We start from the raw sequence: 27646 nt of genomic DNA, 5'->3' as shown, positions 1-27646 counted from the left end.
TAGGATGCACCTTCCAAGATGTTCTCTGCAGCTGGGCAGACTCAAGCTGCTTCTTCCTCAGTTGGCCCTGCTTGCAAGGTGCTTTCCCAGATCTTGACCAAAAGCCTGCCCTCTGCTACTCACACGCAAACCCCAGTGGTGGACATATGGGCAGGGTGGATCCTGTGTAGACTTCACAAAGATGCTTTGTATGGGTTCCAGCATTCTCCAATCAATGAAGTGCAAATCTCTAGGAGACAAATGGTGACCTGGGTTTCCCCAGACATGCTGGTGATGAAGGAATTGACACTTTGAGTATGCCATGTTCCTCAAAGAGACGAGGCAAGGGACCCGAACCAGGAGACAACGAGAGACCACTGTGAGCAGAGTAAGAACACTGAACGTGTAGGAGATGTGGGAATTCTGAAGGTGGACCCCCCCCCCACCCCGCCCAGTCCTATGAGTCAGATGGAGGTGAAGAACACGCTCAGGAGTCTGGGAATCTGGGAAAAAGATGATAGGGCAGGGAAACCACTATTAATAAGAGGAGATATTAGCTCATTGAAAATTAACTGGAGCATAGGTGATGGATAAAGTGAGCCAAGTAATAAATCGCTTCCACGCAAAGGAGAAGTGAGAGCATCATCAGCTCTGTGCTTAGGAGCAGAGGACCTGCTCCCTGGATGGGAGGACTCTGAAGTAAGAGCAAGCATACTCCAGTTTGCCTCCCACGTTAATCAAAATGGATGAGAGGAAATTGATGGAGAAGCATGTTGACAACAAGGTTCCAGCCTTCTGGGAAAGGAAACAAAAAGGTCCAGGGAGGTCAAAATAAAGCAACTGATAAAGTAAAGATGGAAGAGGAAGGAAAACAATGGAATGCACCCTTCAGACACTCACGAGACAATTTAGCAGCTGTAAGTCCACGGGACCTTCATTAACGAGAAGGTTCCCTGAGGATTAATGATGATGAGAATGGTATGAAGAATAGCCACCACTCATGGGCCTCACCATGTCTGCACAGTGGTATAAATACCTTTTCATCACTTGGCATATTTACACATTTAAGATTCACAACTGATGTAGGTACTATTATCATCATACTCATTTTACTGGGAAAAAAGAACAGAACAACAAAATTGAGGCACGGAGAGGATAATTGCAGGCTTGGGACCAATAGCCAGCAAATAACTAACGTGGGATCTGAACCTAGGTAGGCTAATGCCTGGAGGGGTGCCCCTCACAACTGCGCTAGCCTGCTTCTTGGGAAGAGCAGGTTGAAAAGGAAGGGCATGGGCATCAGGCGCAGTACAATGTAAAGACCCCAATGACCACGTTTAAAAGAACAAGGAGATGTAAACCGTACCAGGTCATTGAGCTGACTTGACATCAGGCCACCAGCCCCTGGGAAAAGAGGGCAGGTTAGGAAGTAGCTTTTAACCAATCAGCCATTATTTTGTTTTAACTTGAGTTTAAAGAGTCTTAGTACAGATGAAGAAGGAAATTGGCTAAATTTCTAAAACAGATACACCTCTTGCAATTTATAGGCAAGGAAGAGAATCCAAGATTTATGCTAGCTGAGATGTCCAGGGAGTAGAGGACTTGAAGAGAAGAAAAATGACAGCCAGAGAACAGTGATGCTGGCCATGTTTCTGAAAGGCCCGGGAACCCAGCTGGGGAGTCCAGGTGGTTCCCCTCAACAACCCTTTGGGAAATAGGACAGACTGAGGGACAGAAACATTTGTGTCTCAATGGTGAAACTGCAGAAAGAACCCTGGACAAATCAGGGAGGGTGAGGGCAGAGAACCATGGCCCTGCACGGAGATACCACAGAGAAAGGAAAGAACAAGGATCAAGGCAGGAACTCATGGGAAGTGACAATTTAATTAAGGACAGTCTGCCTACATTCATGCAAAGGCAGCCATGTCGAACAAATCTGATTTATTGAGGAAGTAACAAGAAGACAGACGGGGTTAAGTCTTGGGCATAAGGAAAGCTTTTGATACAGTGCCGAAGGCTGAATCCGCGCGGGAAAGAAGCGTGTGTGCTGTTGGCAGTGTGGCCAGGATGGGGAAGGCTGAGACTGCCCAGGAAATGCACTGCCAGCCGTGCAAATGGGAGGTGGGCCTGCTAAGCCCTGGGCTGCTCTTTAAAAAAAAAAGGCTGGCCCATGGTGTCCCTACAAGTACACTGTGGCCCTGACTTTGTGGTGGTTAGAGCCTTCTGCTGTCTGGCCAGGCTCCCCTGAAGGCAGCAACACCCCACAAACGGCACTGAGGAAGGGTCTGGATTAATCCACAGCAGAAGGGACCAGACAGGAGCTGGTTTTGGCCAAATGCACAAAGCAGGCCTATCTGCAGTTTTTCCAACCAGCAGGAGAGTTATAAACCCCAAATGCCATCAAAAGGGCCCACTGTCTCCATGTCCCTGCAGTGGCCACCTCCTAGGATGGCCTCCAGGTACAGAAGTGGGTACAGTGGAGCTCCCTCCTCATCAGTCACTTACCACATCATCCCGGTCTTCCCACTCTACCTCCGAGAGGTCAACGCTACTGTAGTTAGGTTTCCTTCGCTTTTTTCCTTCCTCGTACTGGCAGGGAGAAAAGGAAAAGAAAACAAAATATTTCCATGAGATCAGCAGCCAGGGCAGCCTTTATCTCCCCAAGCCCCGTTTCTCTGACAGGAACCATGAGTAGAGAGATATTGATGAGAAGCCCGGCAGGGCACAGTCCTAGGGGTTTTAATAGCAGGGAAACCGAGGCCAGTCGCTCTGAGCTGGGGAATAACAAGTCAACTCTACTTGATATGAATTTACCTACTGGACTCATTGGCTCCAAAAACGCCAGAAACCAAGCAAAATTTCCCCTCTGCCTGGATGGTATGTGTGTGGAATGGGGGAGATCCTTCTCTACTCCTAAGTTTTAAAGACCACCCCTTCATGACATAGGAAAGGGCTTTGTAGACAGTTTACCAAACATCTAGTCATAACCCTTTGTTTTATAGTTCTCCCACCCCTACCTCCTGTCCCAAAGCTACCCCCTAATTCCTTGGCTAGGAAACAAAAGTACTGATCTCCACAGTTGGGCTCAACATCCTGGTACCATTTTGTAGACACACAGAACCTTCTACTTCGTATCATGCTGTCTATAGCAGTACTGAGCTAAGCGCAGCTCCTTTACCTGGAGTAGATGTGGGTACTGGGAATCCCTGTCAGATTTAACGGCCATTAGGGCATTTTTCTGGAAAAGCTGATGAGTGCATTAATAACTGGGGAAGTGGTTTTCATTTTTTCTCCCTAGATCACTGGTGTTAGTCACCCTGCAAGCCTACCATTTTACCAACTGGATGTTCCTGTGTGTGGATGGTCCTGTGCCTCAGGGCCTTTAATGCTGGTTGTTGGGATGTTTATAATGTAGGAAAGTCTGCCCTCTACTGCAGGCTAAAGATAAGCAGCCCCTTTACAAGTTCATAAGATGTGGCTGATGGCATACTAGAAAAAAATATGTATGTATGTATAGCCTTTTTCTTTTTTGATTTTGTCTCTAAACTGGTCATCTTTGGATTGAATTGGTAAGATTTTAAATGAGATGCAGTGTCACTGTAAGTGTGTTAAGACCATAAAACCACAGGTTACCATTTTGGACACTGCTTGTCTACTGCAGAGACAAGGTGCTGAAGGCACATGGGTGTGAAGGAGAGACTCACTGCCAGTGTGTTGAACCAAACAGGTCTAAATGGGCCCCCAGTGGAACCCAGGGAACAGAGGCCAGACAGGGTAGTCACTGTAGAGCCAAACAGGGCCCAGTGGCTTTCCTCCTCTCTTGTTTTCCCTGTCAAGTGTATTTCAGGAGCGCTGAGACCTCTCTGGAAAGTGCCCACTGCACCACTCAGGAAGGCTGCATTGGCTCCAAGGGGCAGTGGGCTCAGGTCACCCAGGTCAACCACCCTTCCTCTCCCGGCTCTCAGGCTTTCCAATGAGCAGCTGTTCATGGCCAGTTTTACGACATTGGATCCACTGCAGATGAAGAGGGAGGGAAGTGGTTCCCTGCAAAGCTGCTGTAAATGACAGCAGATTCATGGCTGGATCCTGTTACGGAAAGTTCGTGTGCTCACAGAAGCTCTGACCCTGGCAAGTGTCAGACTGGGGCCAAGTGGGAGGAACAGGAATGAGGTCCATGGGGTTGTCACCCACAGCTTTCAGTGAGGAGGTGTGATGGGGAAGGGGGCACATGATGCTAAGTAAGACTCCACATGTCCCTTTGAGCAGCAAGAGTCAGAAACTCTTGGGCCTCTGTTAACTGTCTAACGGCCCCCATGTTCCATTTCAGTAAGAATCCTACTCCTAAGAGCCAGGAGGAACGCCAGAAGCTCATGCAGCCCAGCCTCTGGCCACTAAGGGCAAAGCCTTTACAGTTTCTTGGGCCATGTAACACTAGGTCTACACCATCTTTTTGTGAGAAGCACTTCCTTTGGTCATTACAAAATTCTCCTTTATTTATTTACTCAAATACATTTATTGGACCCCTAGTGGGGACCAGGTACTAAGGATATAAATAAAGCCAGCTAAATAGGCTTTCTTTCTTTTCCAAGGACTGGCTCGCAGTTCATCACTCTTAATTCTGCTCCACCCCCCCGAAGGTCAATGTATTGCCCACCATGCATATTGGAAAAGAGCCCATCACAAGTTCAATAACAAATTCCATGACACATTAGATAACATGATATAACCAGAGTGTGCAGGACATCCCCACTCACCACCAGCCCCCGACCAAATTTTCGTGTCTGAGCATCATGTTATTTCAGCCACTCCTAAAGAAACTCAGGAAGACTGCTGAGGTCCTGAGCACCAAAAGTATCCACTTGTCTTTTGTTAGACAAAGTGTTTCTGCCACTCACTGGGCACATGATCTTGCACAAGGGGCCCAGTGGCTTCATGTTCCCCTTTTCTCACTTGCAAAATAAGAGAAGCAATAGTACCTCCGTGGCAACGGTAGATTGAGAGAATGAACTAGATAGTGTGTATAAATTGACAAACACATTTCTGGCACAGAATAAATCCTTAATATGCTAGCATGATTCCTGAGACCCATCATCTTGGCCAACAAGATCATGGGTCTCGTTGTATACAGTTGGCTTCCATGTCATTTCCTTGAAATGAAGGAGACCCAGTCAGTGATCCTGCTCTGCAAACCATAGGCAGGAAGGAGGTGTTTGTTGAAGATGGTTGTGTCAGAGAGTTACAGTCATGCACCTCCTCCTGGTGTGTATCTTAAGCACCAAGACTTGCGTACTATATACCTCAGCTGGGACTTGAGACTCTCGCAGCAGAAAAATCCATACCTGTGATAAAGAACCCAAGTCCTTTTAGATGGTATTTGGCAATTTTCTAATGCTTAGAGAAGCCTGGCCTTCTGACCACTCCCAGCTGTCAAACACTCAAGAAATTCAGTACATTGCACTTTTGATATTCAGAGAACCTGGAGAGTTTAGAGCGTGAGGTGAAGAAGCATTCCCAGTGTATTGGTCCACAAGCCAGTGAGTCTAAATAAGTTAGTTTCATTGAAGGAAACAGGCAGGACTGGGGATACTTGCTCTGGAACTCCATTTTAGGAATAACTCTCTCTCTCCTCTCTCAAAAATCAATAAACACTAAAAAAAAAAAAAAAAAAAAAAAAAAAAAGAAGGAAAAAATAAAAGAAAAAAAAAAGAAGGAAAAAAAAAGAAAAAAAAAAAAGGAATGCCCCACCACAATGTCTGCTTAACCAGGTATGTGAAACCAGTCTGAAAGACTTCCCATTTGGGTCTTTGTTAATGGTCTCCCATTAAAGATCAAGCAGTAATGTAGAAGAGTGATTACTCTGAGCGAGAGAAGAAAAAGTCAGTGGCTGTTGCATAAGACAAAACAGATTGAGGGTGGTAAGTAAACTCAAGCATAATGACCCTAGATCCACCTTTATTTTTTCTCCCATTTAGAAAGCACATTGGAAGGCTAGAGATTAGACTTCCACGAGGAAGACATCTGTGCTGTGCACTGCCCCCACCCATCCCTCACATTTTCCAGGGCAATCACCTTGCTTTCTTCCAGGGGAAGATCTTGGGCCCTATGCCCCATAAATATAGTTCTTGGGAAAGCAAGACCATCCTGGTTCAGAGGTGGGCAAGTGACCTGAGCATGTAAGGAGACCCACATCTCTCCAGGACACAGAGATTGGTTCAGAGCTGGGTATATAACTCATGCCAATCCAGATGAGACCCAATCTGGGATGCTTTCTTGGATTTATCTGGATAAAAGAGCTGTGCATCCACTAGCATCATTAAGGTGGTAGGACGTGAACTTGAGCTCCTCATAAACATCTCTGCTTCTGCTTGGAGAGAGCCTTCCTGAGAATGAAGCCAGTGCAGAGAAAGCAGAGAAGAGACAGGAAGAGAGTCCTGAAAACATGGTGTGTGTGCCTGGATCAAGCTGTGACTGAAATCTTTATGCCCTTAGATGTTTCAGGTACCAACACATTCTCTCCACATTACCCCCTTCCCTTTCTAAATATGTTGTTTTAAAGCTGGTTTGGGTTTCAAACGTAAGTAGTCACTGGAGTTGTGATTTGTATATATTTAATGCCTTTATTATTTTCCTTGTAAATGAACCACTTTTAAAGTACATTTTAAGTGAAGTGTTCCTAACGGCTCTTTAGGAACATGTGATTTGCAAAATACCTCACTGTTAATCAAGATAGACTACTATGTTTGAGCATGGCTGATCCCCTACTTTCTCCCCGAGAGGACACATGGGAGGCCACAGTGTAAGAGTGACAGAATGAGAAGTAAATCTGACTCCCAGGCCAGATCTCCCCTATCCCGTGGGATTCAGCCTGTGACACATCCCGGATCCACCAGCCCCACTCCCTGCTTCCCTGCGTGAGGATCTCGTTACTGGGGCTGAGGCATCGGATATGGCATTTGTTAGTGTATCTATAAACTGTAACTTCCTTTGAAAATGTGATTAACGAATTGCGAACGGTTTCCAAAGGTTTATAAACAGATACTTTGAGAGCCACGGGTAGGTTTGTAGTTTTTGGTGCCTGTTTTATGAAAAAAATATGTGGGGGAGAATTTAATAAGGAAAGATATTCTGTGCTATGAAATACTTTGAGGTGGAGTTTCAAATAAAGGCCAGATGTGGTGAACACACAAACCAGCCCGTGGCCTAGGAGGATGGGACAAGATGGGCACCCATCTGAGGGGCAAGCTGGAGCCATACAGGAGCTGCCTTATGTGCCTGAACCTGACAGGTGGGGGTTAACTGGCTGCTCCTGAGTGTTCTTGTGGGTTATCTAGAGATGGACTTTGGAAGCATAATGGGATGGGCTGAGGTGATGACCATGTTCATGTGAGTTTGAAAAAAAAAATGTCTTTGCTTTTTTTTCTCTGTGTGTGTGTGTTGTGGGGGTGGGGGGGGGGAGGGGAGGAAGGGCCAGAGGAGATCAGCTACACACATCCACACAGCCTCTGCTAAACAAATATTGTGTATGCTAATAACTGATAAATTGTACGTGCTGCTCCACACTGCCAACAGGAAGGAAGGAGATGGGGTGGGAGGCCCACAACTGGAGAGGAAGAAATCTTGCCCAAAGCTAATGCCATCTGGTACAGGGGTGTGGCCAAGGGCAGGGAGCCAACCATTGTCTGGGCAGATGTTCTCTCCCAAGGAAAGCATGGTCCTCAGCTGGTGAACACCTTCACCATCTCCTCCGAGGCCCGCGTTTCCTCTTGTCTGAGAGGCCAAAGTGGTCCTTTCAAGGAGAAGGAAAGGAGGCACATCTTCTCTCCTCCATGCACAAGACAGCAGGGCCTGATGGCCACCAGGCACGTCATTCCTTCACTCCCTCAGCCATTCGTTCCCTTATTTGCTCATTTACACACCCACATACCCCAAAATACTGTTGGATACTGAACATTTATCAGGTCCTGAGCCAGGCCCAGGTGAGCCTGGGGAAAGCATGGAGAAGCTGAGAACGGTCATTTCCTGCACTCAGGTTGTAGACGGTGGTTCACTGCTCATTAATCAGGGTGGTCAGAAAAGCAGTAGAGAGCAAGGCCCTAGAGTCAGACTCTGGTTCTAGTCACACACACACTGTGTGCTCCAGGGCTGGTGTGCATCATTTCTCTGAGCCCATGTTGCTCATCTATAGGATGCAGGTAATAGCATTCAGCTCACAGGGCTGGGATGAGAAGCAAATGGGTACACACATGGTTGAGTAGGGGTATGTCTTGACAAACAGTCTCAAGAAATGCCTACTCGGCAAACACCAATAACTGCCAAGGTCATTACTGACACCTGAGATGTGGCAGCACCTGCCTCAGCCCTGGAAAGTATGCTCATGGGATCAAAGGTTTCTTAATAGTACGGTCCTTTTAAAAAGAGGCAGTTCAACCTGACATCGTGGTCCATTCTTCTCAAGGTCAAAGCAAGGGTCTCAAACACAAGGTCTCCGGTTGCCATGGCACATAGCCTTAGAGGAGGTGGCCCAAGGGAATGGGAGTCTCAGTGGAAACAGAGTATCGGTGACTCCTGTCTACAATCCAAAAGGTTTAAGCTTTGGCTGTTTTTTAAGGTGTTTTGTTTTGTTTTTTTCTCTCTCTCCCTTGATTATCCATGTAACAACTGCTCACTGTAGAAAATTTGGAAAATACTGAAAAGTGAAGGAATTGAAAAAAAATATATTGTGTTCACTATCACGATACAGCCATGCAGGGATCCCCACCCACCATTCTGCTATCTGTTCCAAAGGGAAAGTACTTTGAAGTAGTTACAGCTTTCAGTCTTCTAAGTTCATTGTTTCTCCAACAAGGAATTCATAAAATGTAGCAACCAATCTGTTCTGCTTTCCAAGTGACTGCCTTTAGCAAAAAAGAAAAAAAAAAAAGCAAACGTTTTCTGACAGCTACCTTCCCCCTCACCTCCTAGCATTCCTCAGGAAGAGTGAATGCCCTTCTTCCAGGAGCCGTGCTAAATGGTGTGCCTATCTCCATGGAAGGATAACCACTTCACAGACGCGCAAACGCAGAGCCCAGGGATGCAGGCCACGTGGTGGCATGGCTAACTGGCAGTGGAACTGGGATTCCACCCCATCTTTGCCTGGTTGCCCAGCCTCGGGTCTTCACCACATTTTGTACTAGGCCTCCCTCGAGGGTGTCTCAGCTCAGATGGCGACCACCCACAGGACGCAGTAGGCGTATTAATGGATGCAGAACCATGCCGGAAGCCAAATCCCACCAGTCCCTTGTGCCTCCACTGGACGCCAACTCATTCAGGCTACCCTGAAACTGGCCTTCGCGGCCAGGGGTACACCGATTCAGTTTTAGATTGAGAACAACTACAATATACTGAGTGCATGGAACCAGGATCATGGCACATGCCCAGTGTACACAATACAAGGCCCAATAGCCAACACCTGACTCAGACCCTCAGAGAAGCCTTGTAGCATCTGATGGTACCATGGTATCTAGGATTTCCTTCAAAATGGTGCTGGCCCTTTGGTTGCACCACCCCATGCGGCTCAGACCTTTCTAGATAAATTTGATGACCGGATGACATAGACATGCCAGGGGACAAATACCAAGGAGTTTGTACGTAGGGATGAAATCCTCCATGTTCATGGGTAGATGAGAAGCCCAGATACACTGGAGGGAAGCAGGGAGGGCGTGTCCAAAAGCAGCCGGAAGGTGGGAGAGAGGCAGCAGGGCATGTCGAGACAACAAGCCTTTTCCTTTTTCTACCAGGTACCCTGCTCTTATTAATTAATGTTTTTAAGTGTCTCAAAGATGAAAAGTTCTACATGCTCTCCTAGTGTGATTACAAAATCCTTTTGATCGCTGTAAAACTAAAACAGCCTTGGTATTTTTTTAAAAAACAACAATTAACAGGCTGCTTTGAAAACCCCAATGACCTTTATCTTAATCAGTGTCCTCTGAGTCGTGGTGAGTCACCCCCATGGTGTGTGGGGAGGAAGTGGTCTCACTCCACCAGCGGTTTTGTAGGCTTCAGTGTGGCTGATACATGGCGGCTGGATCTAAATTCCCATTCTCAGAAAGCCAGTCTGCCTTGTAATAGCAAGAGAGTCATGAAAATGAAAAGCGTGCTGAGTAGTTGGGGCAGGAGGAGATTTGGTTGCCAGCAAAGGGACTGGGAAGCGGAGACTCTGACCCAGAGAGAGGGGAGCTGTCTGCAGGCGTCTGAGTCAGGTGAAGGGCTTTTGCTAAGAAAATACCAGCCTTGAGCACAGAAGAAAGACCATGATGCTACCTGCAGAGGAAAGGTGAGTGTGGGTACCTGGAAGTCCGCCCCACTGATTGGTTAGAACACTCTGGACAAAACCCACACTACAGTCTTCTGGGCAAAGGTTAGATGCAGGACAACCTTCAGAATGAATGCCCAAGTTCCAAACAGAGTTGCTCCGAGTTCTCGAGCACAGACAGTGCCATATTCCAAAGCTGATTTCACATAAAGCTTTCAAATAGCTGGGTCGTTAGGAAATACTATCTAGGATAACAAGAGGACCTCTATAATTTGAAAGTATGTCTGTGACAGTTGACAAGCAAACAATTTTTTATGCATTTACAGAACTTTATTTGGCATTATTCCCCTGAGCACTTAACTGCAGCAAAATACCCTTGGGTATTGAAATGTGTCAGACTGTTTTGAACATGTACTATAATTGGGCACCAAAAACTGCAGAGACAATGCATTTTCTTATTCACCCAAGTGAAATAAAAAACAAGCCTCAACCAACAGTGCCACAAAACTGTGGCACATTTGCCTTCCAGAGGTGCTGCAGCTGCCCATTCACACAGAGAGAGCTCTCTGCTGCAGGGTTTCTGCCTGTGGTCAGGGACATGGGCCTTCCTTGCCTGTCACCCCTGTTCCCATCACCTCTCCTGGCTCAGTCCCTGGGAGAAATATTCCAGTCCCATTGGCTCCACTTGGAGGGATGATGTTTGGAACAGAGAGGCCTCTCTCAATGTTAAGGTTTCTGTGCTAACTGGCATGAAGTGCAGGAAGCTGGCAATGATTTGCAAGTGAAAGAAATGGAGGGAGGAAGAAACTAGGGAAAGGAGTCCTTTCTTGCAAGCCAGCTACCATTACCCTTGACTCTGGTTTATGCCTGCGATGATATCAACCTACATCAGATAGCTAAGCCTTCACCAAACGTGTGTGTGTATACGATTTTATTAGAGGGCTATGTGGCGTGATAGTTTTCTCTTTTTCTGCTAAAAGTTTTAAAGATACTTGTGAAGGAGGAAAAGACATAAAGCGATCCACCTCTGTGCCCACATCTTCCATGGAAGTTTCTCTGATCCTTCAGCTAGAGTCTGTCTCCCTTTTCCCCTGGGGTGGCCCTTGTTTGCACCTCCCTGAGGACACAAGAGTTTTTGTGATATAAACATGCACATGTCCATCTTTTCAACCCATCTGCTTTCTGCCCCAGCCACATTCTCATCACCAGACTGAACAGGTTCTCATTCATCACTGATCCATCCATATCCCACTAGACTGGTGACCCAGCAAAATGTTTAGGTTTGATTTTTTCTTTGCAGATGATTCTGATATACAGTCTTTTTTTTTTTTTTTAATTCTGGATGCATGCTGGTCTGAATAAGCCCAAGGGACTTCTGATGTCACTCGTGACTCATAGGAAAACCAAAGGTCCCCCGCAAGGCTGACTCAGTCCTCTGAGTCTTACACTTGTCTGTGATCATGGAGATGTGGGCAGAAGCTAAAAAGGCAAGTAGAATCAGAGAAAGAGGCCAGTGGGCCAGGCAAAGCAACCAGGGCTCATCAAACTGCCATATGCAATGTTTCTATCTTTTCCTTGTCTTTTGAAATAGAGTCATGTCTCTCCATCCCTCTTGCCATCAACTTAGTTTCAACCACCATGATACCTACCCACCTTGATGAAGGTGAGTGTCTTCTAAGCCTTTCTGCATGGAATTTACCTCTCTAGTCCATGCTCCAGGGTCCAGATGCCAGAAGGGAAGATTCTTCTGCAACCCAAATCACCACTTGGCCCAGAATCCTCATGGCTCCCCATGCCCTCTAGGATGATGTCCAATGTTCGGGAATGCCACAGTCCCCATCACTCTGTCTGTTTGCTGCTCTGACCTCTCTCTCTGTACTTCCTGCCTGTCTCTCTATGACTCCCCAGCTAGGCTGAGCTGACTGCTAACTGTATCATTATCGTCCTTGCCTCCAGGCTCTGTATCAACCACTCTGTTTCCAACAGCCTTCACCCCAACTCAACATCCAGTGGCTCCTCAGGACTTGACAGAGACATCAGCTCATCTGGGAAGTCTAGTGCAGAGTTGGTTCAGGTCCTTCCTGTGTTCTCCTGAGCCTCCTGTGGTCTCTCTGTCCACACCCATCACATCTCCCCAACTAGGTCCCAAGATCTCCAGGAAAGAGGCTATTTCTCATTCAAGATTGAACCTGCAATGCCCAGGAGAGTGCCTGGCAGAAGAGATTCACCATGAATATTTGAATATTTCAATGAGTGAAGAGAGTCAATGAACAAATTAGGATGTGAATATAAGCGAATATACTTAATGAACACATGTAGAACCCACAGTACGTGTCTGGCCAGTTCTAGACCTTTTGTGAACATGAACTCATTTAATCCTCAAAACACTCTCAGATAGTAGGCACTATTTTTGTACTCATTTTGCGGCACAGGAAAACAGAGGCCAGGGAGGTTGAGCAACTTGTCCAAGGCCACACAGCTGGCAGATGAGGCTGAGGGAGACGGCTCTGCCCCACGGACAAACATGTACCTGAGGCTGCTGTCTGGTGCCTACCTGAGATGTGTCCTGTGATGGCACAACAGAAGGATGATGATGGCAAGGTGACGTGGGATCACAATCAACCAGCTCCCTGCCATTCTACACGGAGCAGAGCTGAGCTTCAAACAAATTATTAACACTCAAAGGAATCTTTCCATTAAATATATATGAATGTACTGTTCATACTTGTATTTGAACCTGGATGCAATGGGCTCCATGGAAGGAGCATCCCAGCCGTATGACTCTCAAGCCTGCCCCAGTACTAGGGAGTCAGGTAAATGCTTGCACCTGCCCCACTTACTCCCAAACCCTCCTCCCGGAATGCAGATAGAAATTTAGAAACTCCAGGTGAGACTTTTGGTGAGAATCAAGCATTTGGCTCCTTGGGTTTTTGATTTGATTTGGAGTACTCAGTGTGTGTGTCTTCCCTCTAGATGATGTTCTAGACTTGACTCTGGCAAAGTACATCCGCAGGTCTGCCTAGGGTGAACTATGTGCCTCAGTCAGACTTTGGTTTTCTAGTCACGGGGTCCAAATGAGAGAAGCCTCTGTGGCTACCGTAAGTGGAAATGGCCAGTGTCTCCTTGACTTGCTCCTCAGGGGGTCTCTGCCCTTCTGAGAGGAGAGACAGGCACAGAAAGCCTCACATTTCAAACTTGAACCCAGAGCTTCCTGGGTTGAGGCTGGCAGGCTAGCCACTCATTTGGGATTTCTGGCTCTGGCAAGCTGCGTGAGTACCCAACCTTGTGAAATTCCCAGCTATGGGCTAAAGAAATTCCAACTATTGGGTGCCATTCTACTATGCCATCATCTACTGGGGGGCTCACTGGGGCAACAACAGGGGTAGATCCCATCCCAAGGAGAAAGGGGCAGTGAGGTTGAGAAGGGTTTGAAGCAAGAGCCCTACCTGACTTGGCCAAACTACTTTCTTGCCCAACTGTATTAGTGTTCCCCCTCACCCTGCAAACACCCACAAAGGATGTGGAAGTGGCACCCCGGAAGTGTGTTCAGAGATACAATGATGTGCGATGGTCAGTCCAGCGGTGGTGGGCATTATTAAATTATGGTGCCCAAAAGCCCATGGTGTCAACTGTTTTATTTGCATTCTTTGGGTCTTATCATTTAAGATCATGTAAAAATGACAGCTGCTTATAATTATTTGGAGGTTGGAGCTGCAATAATTAAAACCATCTGCCTTTATCTTACCGCTACCAAACTTAACCCCAAGAGGTTGGGTCTACTGAACTTCAAAGAGGGAAGTAAGAAATAAAAGAAAACTCCGCACATTACTAACAAATTTCTTGTGATTCATTTAAATGTATAACCAGTTATTCCAACAGCCTTCAAACCTTTAATTATCTTTTAAATATATATAATTTGGGACTGCTAATTAGATAGCAATTTAATGCTCTCATGGGGATTCAGATGCACTGTCTTTCTAAAATGTAAACTCCGGGAGGAATAATCATTGGCATTCAAATGATTGAATTCTTCAGTTATTCAAATGAGTGTGGGTATTTTCACTGTTGGAATCATTTGAATATTCTGCTGTCGGCCCAGCTGTAGGGTTTAAGGGACTCCTGGAAGAGCAGGGAATAAGGCTAGGGTTTCTCCCTGTCCAAGTCCAGCCCTCTGGAGAGAAACCAGCCAGGCTCCTTGGGAAAAGCCTAACAACACTCAAACAGCTCAGTTAAGGCTCCTCTGAGATACAGATGGTTCTGTTTTCCTATTTTAAGGAGGAGCAAACTTTCCGGGAATTTACAGTTATGAAAGCTTTAATGCTTGCTTCGCAGGCGCTCTCCATGCTGGTCTGCCTGCTATTGTCTGGGCAGTTAACATTTTAATTAATAACTCCCTCCCGGCAACAGGCTGCTGCAGACGGAGGAGGTGAGGGCCTCACTCTGCCTTGAGCTTCCACTTCCTGTGTATTCCTACCCCCGTTGAGATGGTCCTTTAAATTATATAAAGATGTGCATCACATGCAGAAAAGCAATTGATCAATTGATGACACTGGGTAATGATAGAAGCCAGCTCTCCCATCTCAGACTCACAATATGGCTAGGGTTTGCATTCCTGAGCGGGGGGCTAGTAGCTAGCAGCTGAGGCTCATTTCCCCCACGAGGGGAAGGAGGTGCAGACAAATCTATAGGAATTTTTAAGAGATCATTATTCAACACATTGCATGTAATTACATTTTGATGAGCTTTTTATTGCTAATTCATCATCCAAGATGGGGCACTCTAGATATGAAATTAATCTAGTAAAACAAAGGTCAGAGTGTGTCCAGTGTAAAGAAAGGCTTTGTCCTCATCAAATCCTTTTGCCAAACAATAAAGCAGTTGAGAATGTTATCTCTAAACCGAATTCCTTTCACCTACCCTTGATTAGTAATAGCACAAAGCCAAGGCTCCCTGGTACTTCTAAGCACAAATGTGGATTCTGCAAGTAAGCTGGTGTGATGTGAATTCATGTGCAGGAGCCCGAAATATAATGGAAAATGTGTCTGATGGCATCGTGTTAATGCAAAAGGCCATGGGGGCACACGCAAAACTACATTCGAAGCTCTAGTCTACAGCAAATCAATTTTTCCCAAGAAATAGCAGTCCACTGGTATCCTGGCTTGAGTTCTCTCTGAAGCGGTCCCAGAGCCCTGGATTCAAGGGCAAGGTTTTTTACTTGGGAGGGGTTCTCAGGAAATACCTGTAGGGATGCGGCAAAGTGACCCAGAGACAGAGACGGGCAGGTGGCCAACACAAGGCACATCATCGAGCACATGAGCACTGTGGGCACCCAGAGCCGAATCCCATGGCCAGGCTCTGGGAGCTGCTGTTGAGGAGCCTTCTCGAGAGAGCCCACCTGTGAGGGGCGGGGGGAGGGGGGGTGCTCACCAGTCTCTGGTGGGGGGTATGCTAACTCCCTGGCACATCTGGCTTGCTGCCTCAGAGGAGTGCACTCTGAAAGCCAGAGGAAGTCTTCAGCCAGGTGCTGGCAGCAGGAAGCCAGGCTGGCATGTGTGGACATGGCAGTAACTGAGGGGACATGAGCAGAGTATTAAAGGCAAGTGCTTCACTGAGCTTCTTCCCAAGTAGGACCCTATCACTCCCCAGTGACCCAGTCACTCCCCCTTGTGCTTTGGAAGTCTGTCCTAAATCCACCCAAAGATTCCAGACTCCGACACACTCAACATGCCACACCTCAGCGTCTTTGCTGACACTCTTCCCTCAGCCTGAAAGAGCCTCCAACATCTCTGCACAGTGATTCTCTTTCCTCCCTCAGGGGCTCAGTGTAACAAGCCATTCCCAGGAAAGGCTCTCCCCGACCATCCAACCAAGGGAGGTGCCTCTCCCTACTTTCTGTTTTCTCAGATCCTTGTTTCTTTCGGAGAGTTTATCCGAAATGTGTAGTACTTTTTATTTATTTGTTTACTTACGAACTTTAAAAAATGTCCATGAGATTGTAAATGGGTAACGAAGGGGAATTACGTCTGTCTCATTTTATCACTAGATCCCCAGCCTCTAATAGAGTGCCTGGCCCAGGAGTAGCGTCCAATGAATGCAGGCCAGATGAGGGAGGAATGGGAGGGAGGGGGGAGAGAGGGAAAGGAGGTGGGAAAAGAAGAGAGGGCAGGGAGGGAGGGAGGAAAAGAAAAGAGAGAAGAAAGGAAGGAAGGGAAGGACCCAGAGAGAGAGGAAAGGAGGAGGGAGGAGGAGGGTGGGAAGAGCGGGGGAGGGCGGGAGGAAAGATTCACCACTCCAGCAGTGCAAGAATGAGCTTGTTATGCATCTGGTGTCTAAGGGCCCTTTGCTGCTCCCAGCTGTGCTGGACTGGATCACAGACTGTGACCTCGGGCTTATAGGCTGCAAACCGGCTCCCCGCAGCCTTTTCCAGCCACCCCTTCCCTTCCACAGCTAGACACCAAGTCCTTTTATAAATTCCACTTCTTGTCAGTATTTTCACCCTGGTGCCTAATAATATAGTGTGTCATCAGTTTCCTAGATGTGAGTCTTCTCTCCCCACTTATTTACCATTCCATCTCTTCTGCGAGGTACCTCACGGGGCCGTGCATATACAAGGGTGAACAAAACACAATGTGATCAGCATTCAGGTTGCTGGTCATGCAGATGCAGCAAGGGGCGGATGTGTCCAGATATTTCTATAATGTAGTGCTGAGACCAAACTCAAAGGCCTATGCAAGAAGCCTGGTTGGACAGGGAGAGACCTCTTTGGGGAGGGTGGCGGGGGGCAGGGGTGCACACTGTGGGTTCCCTGAGAGCTGAGGCCAGGCCACACCCAGCAGAGGCTCCCAGACTTGGGGATTTCACTGCTGTAGCAGCTAGGCTGCTGTTGCTGTAAGCAACAGATACCCATTCTTTTTTTTTTTCTGATTTTTTTTTAACATTTATTTTTGAGAGAGAGAGAGAGAGACACAGAGAGAGAGTGGGGGAGGGGCAGAGAGGGAGGGAGACACAGATTCTAAAGCAGGCTCCAGGCTCTGAGCTGTCAGCACAGAGCCCGATGAGGGGCTCGAACTCACAGATGGTGAGATCATGACCTGAGCCAAAGTCAGATGCTTCACCGACTGAGCCACCCAGGAGCCCCACCAGATACCAATTCTTAATCACTTGGGTAAAAGGGAAATTTACCGGAAGGTATAGGGAAGCTCTTTGCTCCCACTGCATTGAGAGATAAATACATAAATGAATATGAATGAATGAATAAACAAGGAACTGACAGAGTCTCTTGTTCTTCTTTTTCCTTCCCCTTCCAACCTTCCTTCTTCCTTCTCTCTTCCTTCTTTGGCAGAGTAAAGACTTAAGAAAAACAAACCTTCAGTCTACCCTTACCTTTGTATCAGTGGGGCCCCAGCAGGAAGCACATGGCATAGTCACGCTGGCTAATTAAGGAAGGTTTAATAAAGAGGCTATTGTAACGGTGTGGGCAGGGTGTGGGAAACTAGAAGAAATGATGCAGTCTCCCGAAGCCAGCAGTAGCGGGGACCCTTCTCTCACTCTTCCTGAAGGGACAGAGGAAAGGGCACTGTTCATGTCCTGAGAGAGAAAGCCACAGAGACAGGGAGGCAAATGTGACTTTAGATTGGGTGCGGCCAGTCCCGGGGCCACAGGGCTGAATGTGCACTCCGACCCCACCCGCCTGTCTCTACCTCTAGTGGGTGCCCCCCAGGAGCCAAACCCCAGCCGCTGCCCAGCGCAAAAGAGCCCCCGCTGAGTTCAGTTCAGGGCAGTGTACGGGGCGGCCTGAGAGCAGAGACAAAGGGGGAAAGTGTCTGCAGGAGTGCCGGGAGGCTCTCCAGCCCAACTTGCATTCTGTGAGGGATCCTTATAACGCTGCTTCACAATTAATTTTACGAAAAATGACCAGGCACATGTCATTGTCCATAGTCATCCTTTGGTTTTCCCCTGAAGACTGACCCAAATTTGCTGTCTGACCGACGGTCCTTGGCCTAGGCATCAGTTATTCCCTTTGAGATGGGTACCACCGTCATGCGGGGCAGTATGAGGACTTAAGAAGGCAAAACACACGGAGGTGCTCGGCCCAGAGGCTGGGTCCTGACCCGCTAAGTAACAGCTGCATTGTTACCACCAGGTCCCTGTCTGCTCAACCCCATCTACGCCCTGAGTGTCCAAACACACACGCAGCACAGAACTTGGGGGCCCAGAGCCTGTTGAGTCCTTGAGGTCTGCACAGCAGAGGGCAGCTCCCAGCCCACAGAAATTCTGGCACCCCACGACCTGGCATAACCCCCAGGTTCTCTCCAGGTAGAAGCATCCCCCACTCGCGGCACTTCTTCCACTCAAGTGTCCAGACCAGGGCAGTTCAAACAGTGCCCTCAACAATTTCATCAAGAGGAAAGCCATGCGGGGCTCTGTTTTCTCTTTGGCCAAATGATGTATCTCAAAACGAACAGGCTTGCTACACGGGGGTCACACAGCCTTGTTCGTTTTTTCTCAGAGAACACACTCCTCTGAGCAGATACACTCACTAGGCAACCCTTAATTCTTTCTTTTAAACTAAACGGGATAGATTCAGACCAGGAAGCCGGAGTCCCTGGGCTGCGCTCTGAGAATGTGCCGCTGGCAGGGACGCCATCCACGAGGGGACCCGGCACAAGGCGGTGCCCGGGCGCCACCTACTGGGGAGTCTCCTTCAGTTCATCTGCTGCCTGAGCGGAGGGCGAGGAGGCTGAGAAGGAATTCCGGCACTTGGGAGAAAGGTTTGTTAGGCTAGGCCCCCACTTCAAACACCCTCACGGGAGACTGCATGGTTCTGAGACCAGAGAAGTCGTGTGTCTGGCCAGGCCTGAGGACAGCGGTCCTGGGGAGGGTGTGGGGTCCCAGGCTGAGTGGGGTAAAAATGTCCCCTCGGGTGGACTGTGGATACAGTTGATGTGCATACCACCTCCTCTGGGAAGCCCTCCTGCATTTCAGGGCAACTTTCCTTGAGAAAAGCAGACACTCCCACTGTGAGCCCATAGCTCTTCTTGACTTTCTCACTGTCGGGGAACTCTTGCTTTGTGCAGTGAACTTCTGTGGGCAGAGACACCCTTTTACCTATTTCTAGGCCCCTACTAGCTAGCACGGTGCTTGACTCTAAGAACATCTGATGAAAGCTTGCGGGCAAGCAGGAGGGCAGAAGGAAGGACAGAAAGAGCAGAGGGCCTGACCAATCACGTGTAATTCAATTTCTGTGCCTGATGCAGGAAGGACTCGAGAAATGTCTGATGGGTGAGTATGTGGTATCTGCACTTTTCATTGATCGTGGGAAACTGGTACCCAGACATGTAATCACCAACATCATTCAAACACCATCAAAGTGACTCAACAAATAGTTACTGACCATCTTTTCCATGCAGCAGAAAGATCCCAGGAACCCACAGGGACAGTAGGGGAAAAGCTGAACACATCAACCTTTCCCACAAGTGATTAGTGATCTAAAGAAACTATAGCAGGAGACACGATGGAAAGGTGATGAAGGAAGGGTGTGGCTCCTCTGGTCCAGGAGCAGGGGTGACATCTAGATGAGGCCTGGAAGGTGAGAACAAGCCCGAACAGCCACGAGTGTATTTGGGATGAGATTCCAGGTAGAGAGAAGAGCGGGAACAAGAAGGGTTCAGAGCAGGAAGGAGCTTGGGGTGTTGGAGGAATGGACAAAAGGGCCAGAGTGTGGCCAGAACACAGGTGAGCACTGTGGGAAGCCACACAAGCTCAGGCAGAATGGGGAGGTGGAGTGAGATCTGGCAGGGTGCTGCGGTCACAGCCAGGAGTTAGGGTTTTACACTGCACGCCAATCTGAAGCCCTCCCATGACTGATGTCTCTGAAAGCAGCCCCTGACGTGCAGAGTGAATAATGCCACAGTGAGCAGGCGGTGGGGACGGGCAAAACCAGGTGCCCAGAGTGGAGCAGAAAGGGGACAGAAGCCCTCTGGGAGAGACAGAACAAACGGTGGCCTGACCAGGGGGTACAGACAGAGAGAAGGGGGAGGGCTTGGAGCACATTTTGGAGCCAGATCCGACAGCATGTGAGGGGGGGATGGCATGGGGAGGCCACACCCACACCCGTTGAACTAAAAAGAACCCTGAGCATTTGCACTGAGTAGGTGTGGCTGGGCAGAAGAAATGAAGGAAAATGCACTGAGGTGTTCTGGTATAAGGATTATCCACAGTAATAAAACCAGGAGATGTGTGGGATGGGAGTCAGCCCTTGCATAACCGAAGATCTACACAAAGATAGATCACATTTGAACTCCGCATGAACGTTTTTTGGAATGATACAGAATCTCTTCACATGGTCCATTGCTCGTGCTAGATCAGGTGGATCTGGACAGGGGTTCTAATAGTACCCCCAACTTTTAAGCTCCTATTTAAACTGGTGTTTAATATGCACCGTCTCCTTAGCATTCCACATATATTTACATGTGCCTGTAGGAATGTCCACTTGATTCTTTAGGAAAGGGTTGCAGTACAAGAATGTTTCTATTTATTAGCACATCCACATGTTGATCCACGGATTCAATGACCTTCTGCAAGGGCCCATCTATTTGTGCAATAGCAAAAGGACAAAGAAAAACGAACTGCCCAGGTGGCCACAAGAACAAAGCAGCAGGATCAACATCGAGAGTGGGACAGTCAAGGGGTGACCCAAGGGAAAGGCTGGTGAGATCAGACAGACCTCGGGCTGTGGACAGTCGGTGCCTAGGACAGCAGCACTGAATCCCAGAGAGCATGGAAAGCTTCTGTCATCGGTTGGGAAGATGACATGGCTATCTGCACAATTTGGGCTCCTTCAAGGTGACAGAACAACAGAAATGGTTGGGGCATCTGAGTATTCTGATTTAGAAAATCTGACAGCTCAGGCTCAGCCAATGCGGCTTGCACCCCCCGCCCACTGGCCTGTGCTTCACAGTTCGGTTTAGGAAGTCTGCGTGGCTTAGGAGTGAACTCACACGGCTGCAACTGCCAGAGCGGCATGGCCAAAGCCAGGAGCCCATCTGCCCTGGCCACCAACCTCATGCTCCTGAGTTCCGAACAACTCCCTGCTTCCACTCTGCAGCTTGGGAGGGAGGGGCTGAGGCCACAGGGGAGGGGGCTAACTGGCCATCCACTGTTTGCACAGACCCCCAGGATGGAAGAGCCATAGGAGATGGTGGTGGTAGTGAGTTTGTTCCAACCCACCTGCAGGAAAGGGGAGGATCTACCATTCATTCTGTGTAGAAGGGACCAAAATGTCTGGTCATACTCCAGACCTGTGCTGTCCCATACGGTAGCTTCGAGTCACACGTGGCTCTGGAGCGCCTGAAATGTGGCTCGTCTACATGAGATGCTCTGAGAGTGTACAATACACATCAGATTTCAACAATTAAATTTTTTTTAACGTTTATTTATTTTTGAGACAGAGAGAGACAGAGCATGAACGGGGGAGGGGCAGAGAGAGAGGGAGACACAGAACCCAAAGCAGGCTCCAGGCTCTAAGCTGTCAGCACAGAGCCCAATGCGGGGCTCGAACTCACAACCGTGAGATCATGACCTGAGCTGAAGTCGGCTGCTTAACTGACTGAGCCACCCAGGCGCCCCAATACACATCAGATTTCAAACACTAGCATGAAAAACAATGGAAAATAATACTTTAATAATTTTGTATGGATTATCTATGGAAACTATAAGATTTCAGATATATCGGGTTGACTAAAACATGTTCTTAAACTTAATTTCACCTGTTTCTCTTTTGCTTTTTTTAGATGTGGCCACTGGAAAATTTCAAATTCCATAAGAAGCTTCTGTTTGTGGCTTGCATTATATTTTTACTAGACAGTTCTAGTCTAGACAGATTCTAACTATAATCGTCCAAAGATGAACATGTTATTCATCCATGTGGCCTCCTGGTCACTGCCACCTTCCAACCGCTCTGTCTCCCATTTCCTAAAGATCCAACCAATGGAGCAGAATTCAGCACATGTGACTTGATCTGGGCTAGGGCTCCTGGTTCTGGAACTTTCTAGTCACCTTACCACTTTATCATTGGGGCCTCAGCTTCCTGTCTATCACATGGGGATATCTGCCTTCCCCACAGAGAACTGGAGCTCCTCAGCCTGGCACGTACAGTTATCTGCAGTCTGACTCCAGGCTGCCTTCTCTATACGCCTGCCCAGGATTGTCCCCACAGACACCCTCCCTGTGAGCCTCTGGGCCTTTCCACAGCACCTACTCCTCAGTTTCCTATCAAATTAATTAATGATTGAAAGCTTTAACACATATAGAACACTTAATAGAACAATAATAGACATCAACAAATGTTAGAAAAACCCACTAAAACCCAACAACAACGATAACAAACACACAAGAATGCACTTTTTCCTAGGAGTGTCTATAGTTACTCACCCACCCAGAGTATACAATCTTATCCATCCTTTTAGATTTTTGAGTTCCTGGAGGCGGGACATGTCTTTGTAACCACCCCAAGCAGCTTGCTTGGGCCTAGAACTTAGTGGATGCCTGCAAACACCGAAGGAACGGCTGAGGGTTTCTCTCCGTCATTCCCACCTCCTGTCCCACCCACCACAACACCTAGTGGCTGATGCGATTGGCAAATTTTCTTACAGAATAGAAACCCTCTAGCATCCTTCCCCTTCTCCTGGGCTCACAGACCCAGAGCAAACAGCTTTTGGCAGATGTCAACATGGTCTCCGTGGAAAGGAGTCCTAAATTTTGCGTGCCCCAGGCTTCTCTGTGGAGCCCTGCCTGTGCTGTGGCTGCTGGAAAGGAGCCTTATTTGTGTTCTTTTGGTGGTTTGACCAGGTCCACATTCCAGGCCTCCTTGGGGAAGGAAATCAACTCAGTTGACCCTTTCGTCTAAAATGTAGGGGCAGATGGATCGCTAAAATCTCAGCAAAAATCGGGTCATGTTAAAGGCGGCACCTTCCCAATTTTATTCCCCTCAATGCCCTGTTGGGCAAGAGAAAAAGAGATATAGTCAGGGTTCCACGTTAAAAAAAAATCCACAAATGTTTGGAAAATAAAGCACAAGAAAACTAAATCTAATGTTTATTTATTTTTGAAAGAGAGAGACGGAGAGAGAGAGAGAGAGCAAGAGAGGGGCAGAGAGAGAGGGAGACACAGAATATGAAGCAGGCTCCAGGCTCTGAGCTGTTAGCACAGAGCCCAACAGGGGGCATAAACCCACAAACCATGAGATCATGACCTGCGCCGAAGTCAGATGCTCAACCGATTTGAGCCCACCCAGGTGCCCCAAGAAAACTAAATCTAACAGCAATTCTGCTTTGAAAATATTTTTAACCTGAATGTTAAAGAGTGGTAAAGATCCAGAAAAAAACTTCCAGATGTCTAAGAACTACTCAAACAGCATTCCCCAAGGTCTAACTTGAGTCCGTCTTGCTGTGGTGTTGGCCCACTCCCCACCCAGAGGGACCTGAAGACAGACACAGCAGCCCCCACTGCCACACGGGACCCAGCACACCTGGCAGCAGGTAACATCTGTTGCGTGAATGCCAGTCTATCAGAAATCACAAGGTGGTAGCAAGGATAGAGTGGCTGAGAAACACTTGGAGAAAGACCAAGGAGAGCCCAGTTATCAACAGAGAAGTATTATTTTAGCAGTTTTGCCAATTAAACCAAAGCAAGTCTGCTGAGTGAAGGCTCCTATATCTGAGCTGTTTTTGGAGACGCTTCATGATTCACACCCAACTCACACAAGATTAAAGAAAATACTGGATAAAATCAAGCCAAGCATTAAGTTCAAGGGGAAGATTTTATTGGACAAATTAGAAAAATATTGGTATTGTGCTTCAGAGAAACCCACTTCTTTCCTCTGGCTACAGGGGCAGAAACAGCCCCCGTGGCAGATGGAGAGGGAATCGGAGTTATTTTAAGTGAGCTTGCGCCATCCTCCTGTGCTGGCCACAACCCCACGCTCACACCCACCGTGCTAATCTGGCAGCCTTGGCCAGAATCACGGAGAATGAATAAGGATTCGATTATGTGGCTGGGCTGGGGAGAGACGAGTCTGTTCCCTGCCCCAGCTAGCCAGGGTGGCTGCTGGCAGCTGGCTGTCCTTGGCCATGCGGGAGCAGTCTGAGCAGGGCAGATGTATGGCCTGGTGCAGATACCAGGTTTCCAAGGCAAGCTCACAAGTTACGTTTTTCAGAAGGACCCAAAATAAGTGGCAACGAACAGTGGCTCTGTCCAGAGTCCCTACTTTGTGCTGAGTGGGCTGGTGCTTAGAGAGAAGGTGGGAGAAAGCTTTCTGCTTCCTTTGTTGGGGTAAACAAAACTGAGACGGACAGGTCACTTGTTCATGCCAGAGCCAGTGGCATCCCCTCCATGCAGATGGATGCCCAGCTAGGTAGGGCTCACAGAGAACCTCATAGTAAGATTGTTGTCTACCTGCCTTCCGGAGCTGGCCTTGAAAACAGAGTGTGTGTGTGTGTGTGTGTGTGTGTGTGTGTGTGTGTGTGCGCGCGCGCGATCCCTCGCCAATGTTTCTCATGACAGTCTGAAGCAACTGAATAATCAAAAAGGGTCCTTTAGATCCTCCTAAGCATCCACCACCACCACATTCTCCCAATCTTTCTAGGAGCTGAGCACAGATCGATAGAGCCCATATAATATGAATAGGATGTGGGTATAACCATCACTGTCCCCACCATGTCCCAGGGCCAGCTTTGTCACCCAAGGCTTTTGCATGCATTATCCCATTTACTCTGACAACAAAGCTGTGATACATACATTATGGTTATGGCACGATTACAAGAGAAGATGAAGCTCAGAGAGGCTGTGTGACTTAGTCCAAACCACACAGCTAGGATGTAGCAGGACAAGAGTCAAGGGGAACCTGAGAGTTGCTAAATTTGAGTTCCTCCCCCTTCACTGCCGTCTTTTGCCCAGGAAGAAAATGCAAAACTCGAGGCAGAGTCAACATCCACTAATCGATCACATTCAGATGGATGAGTTCAGATAATCCTCAACGGCTGGCATTACTCCAAACCTCTTCTAAGTATCCCAGGGCCTCAGGGTCAGAGATAGATAAATGGCTTGGCCATTCCTTATGTTCTCATCATGGATCAGTTGCAAAACCATTCATCTGGTTTGGATTTTCACAAGTGAGATGCTGGGGCATTTGCTTGGGCCATCCTGCTTATGGGAACTTGACCTTGGCTATCACTTCTGGTGAAACCATTCAATACAGTGTTTCAGCAGTGACAAGAACAGAAATGATTTGTATCTGTGAGCATTTGCACTGTCACGGGCTGATCAGTGCTGACTGGTTGCCCTGCGTTTCTAAGAGCGTTTTGGCTGCCTTCTCAGTGGCCACAGCTCTGGAAAGTGCATCAGATGTACTATTCGCAGGCAAACTGTTTGCTGCATGACCAGGGGATATAAAAGACCAGGAAGGCATTGTGAGTCAACTGTGCTTATGGGAGCTGCTCATTGCCATTGCTGCAGAGAGAGAGAAGTTACCTTGGTGACTTCTGACGTCTGGTTCCATTTCATCCCTTTTTAGAAAGCTGATAAATAGGAAGCCAATTCATTCACTGGCAGAGGATCCAGGTTTGATTGTTTTATTGACTCTGCCCCACTCCAATTGGAATAAAGAAGCACGAGGAGCCCATACTCAACCACAAACACATAACTCCTACCACCCCAACAGACAGCCCTGAGTGGCTTGGAAATGGGTAACGGGCAAAGCATTTTAGACTTAGCTATATTTTAAATATCCTTAAATTAGTAAGTTTCCCAATCAGACTTTTCAGTAATTCTGAGTTCCATTTGGAATTAGCTGACCAGTTAATCCTTTTCTGATAAAAAGTTTGTTGAAATCATATTTAATTACTGAACTTATTACCATAAATCCCATCTTAAAGCATGCATATGGGATCCACATGATATGGCCAGAACTCCATTAATACCAGGGAGATTAGAGCAAAGTTGGATGATGATGCCGTTCAAATATGAGCTCTTTCCAGACAATGATCCACGCGAGAAACAAACCGATCCCCGTGATGCTGCACTGACAAACATTTGCATGGCAGGCAGTGCCGCTATCTGCTGAGCACGATGAAAGAAAAAAAGGACGTGTGCAGTGGCTGGGTGCGAGCAAATGCATGTGTATTTTGCTGGAGAAAACCACCTACACCTTCTTATCTTTCAAAAGCAGAGTTTACAATACTGCCTTTTATGATTTTACATTTTTTGTAAAATTAGCTAAATACACTCAAACCCAAAGGGTTGCCCTTTCATCACGTTGCATCTGGTCCAGGGACAACGAACACACTCATTGCCACTGCCCCTCCAGAGTCCACAGGGGATACCGCCAATGGACTGGGGCCTCCCACCAGATGAGCCTGGCTGCCCTTCGGACTCCTCCTCAACACAATGCTCCAGGCAGCCTCTCCCCGGGGATTAGGGTGGACAACGACACCATGGGCTGTGCTGGATGAGGTCGGACCTCACTCACTTCAGAAAGAAAACGGTTCACACATCAGGTCACCAAACAATGCTACTGGATATGGCTTAGGCAGGGAATGGGAGAAAATCTCAACTGCTCCAATTAAACAAAAATGGTATTGTCGAATACCTTCAACACAGGAGGCACTGAGCTTAGGCCATGTGATTTGGGGGCAAATCCCACCGTAATGAATTTCTAGGGATCCTGGGTCTAATTTGTTGTGTCCAATGTAACGTGCAGTAAGTGCATCTGGTTGGAGTGAGAGGGAACATTTGTTATATAAAGGGATCCATTATGATGGGTTTTGGGCTGTCCAGAGTTAAAACTTTTTCCATGTGTTGGCAGGTGTGAAATAAATAAATAAATGCACTTATTTATCTATTTATTTATTTATATGTAAAAGAATGATCATAAATATATTTATCCCACATTACTAATGTATTATGCGTCAAAAAAAACTAGTTATAACCTATTAAAACAACCTTTAGGAGACCGTGCTATAAGTTAAACTTTTAAAGTAAACACCACTGCAAAGTGTCATCACTGTAGAACTGAAGAAAATCTTTTAAAATCATAAGAGGAGAAACACAGAAATAGGTACTTCTCTTACCAGTGGTCTGAGTTCTGGATGCGTCAGGATATATCCATTATTTGTGATCGCAAAGGCATAACCATGAATCCCTAACTGTAAGAAGTGAGAAAGAAACCTTCATTAGCTGGCTCCCTGGTGAATTCACAAAGCATAAAGCAGCCCGGCATTTAGTAATTTACAGCTTAAACTTGGCATTCATAACCCTTATCAGCACAATATTTCATTAAAATGAATGCAAGGCGCTGATCCTTGACATTTGGTAGAAATG

The 27646-nt window shown here is 47.4% G+C and overlaps 1 protein-coding gene across 1 annotated transcript in view; it reads right to left on the bottom strand.

Moving 5' to 3' along the window:
- The window catches only part of CACNA2D3 (calcium voltage-gated channel auxiliary subunit alpha2delta 3), an 859990-nt gene that overhangs the window by 181659 nt on the left and 650685 nt on the right, over positions 1 to 27646 (bottom strand). Inside the window, exons 16-17 of the mRNA XM_042929688.1 lie at positions 27397 to 27471; positions 2485 to 2568 (exon numbers count right to left, since the gene is read on the bottom strand). Coding sequence (XP_042785622.1) covers positions 2485 to 2568; positions 27397 to 27471 — 159 coding nt within the window. The remainder of the gene's footprint in view (positions 1 to 2484; positions 2569 to 27396; positions 27472 to 27646) is intronic.

Source organism: Panthera leo, chromosome A2, assembly GCF_018350215.1.
Source record: "Panthera leo isolate Ple1 chromosome A2, P.leo_Ple1_pat1.1, whole genome shotgun sequence".
Taxonomy (NCBI): domain Eukaryota; kingdom Metazoa; phylum Chordata; class Mammalia; order Carnivora; family Felidae; genus Panthera; species Panthera leo.
Note: the sequence above shows the minus strand (reverse complement) of the source record. Positions and strands in the feature narration are given on the sequence as shown.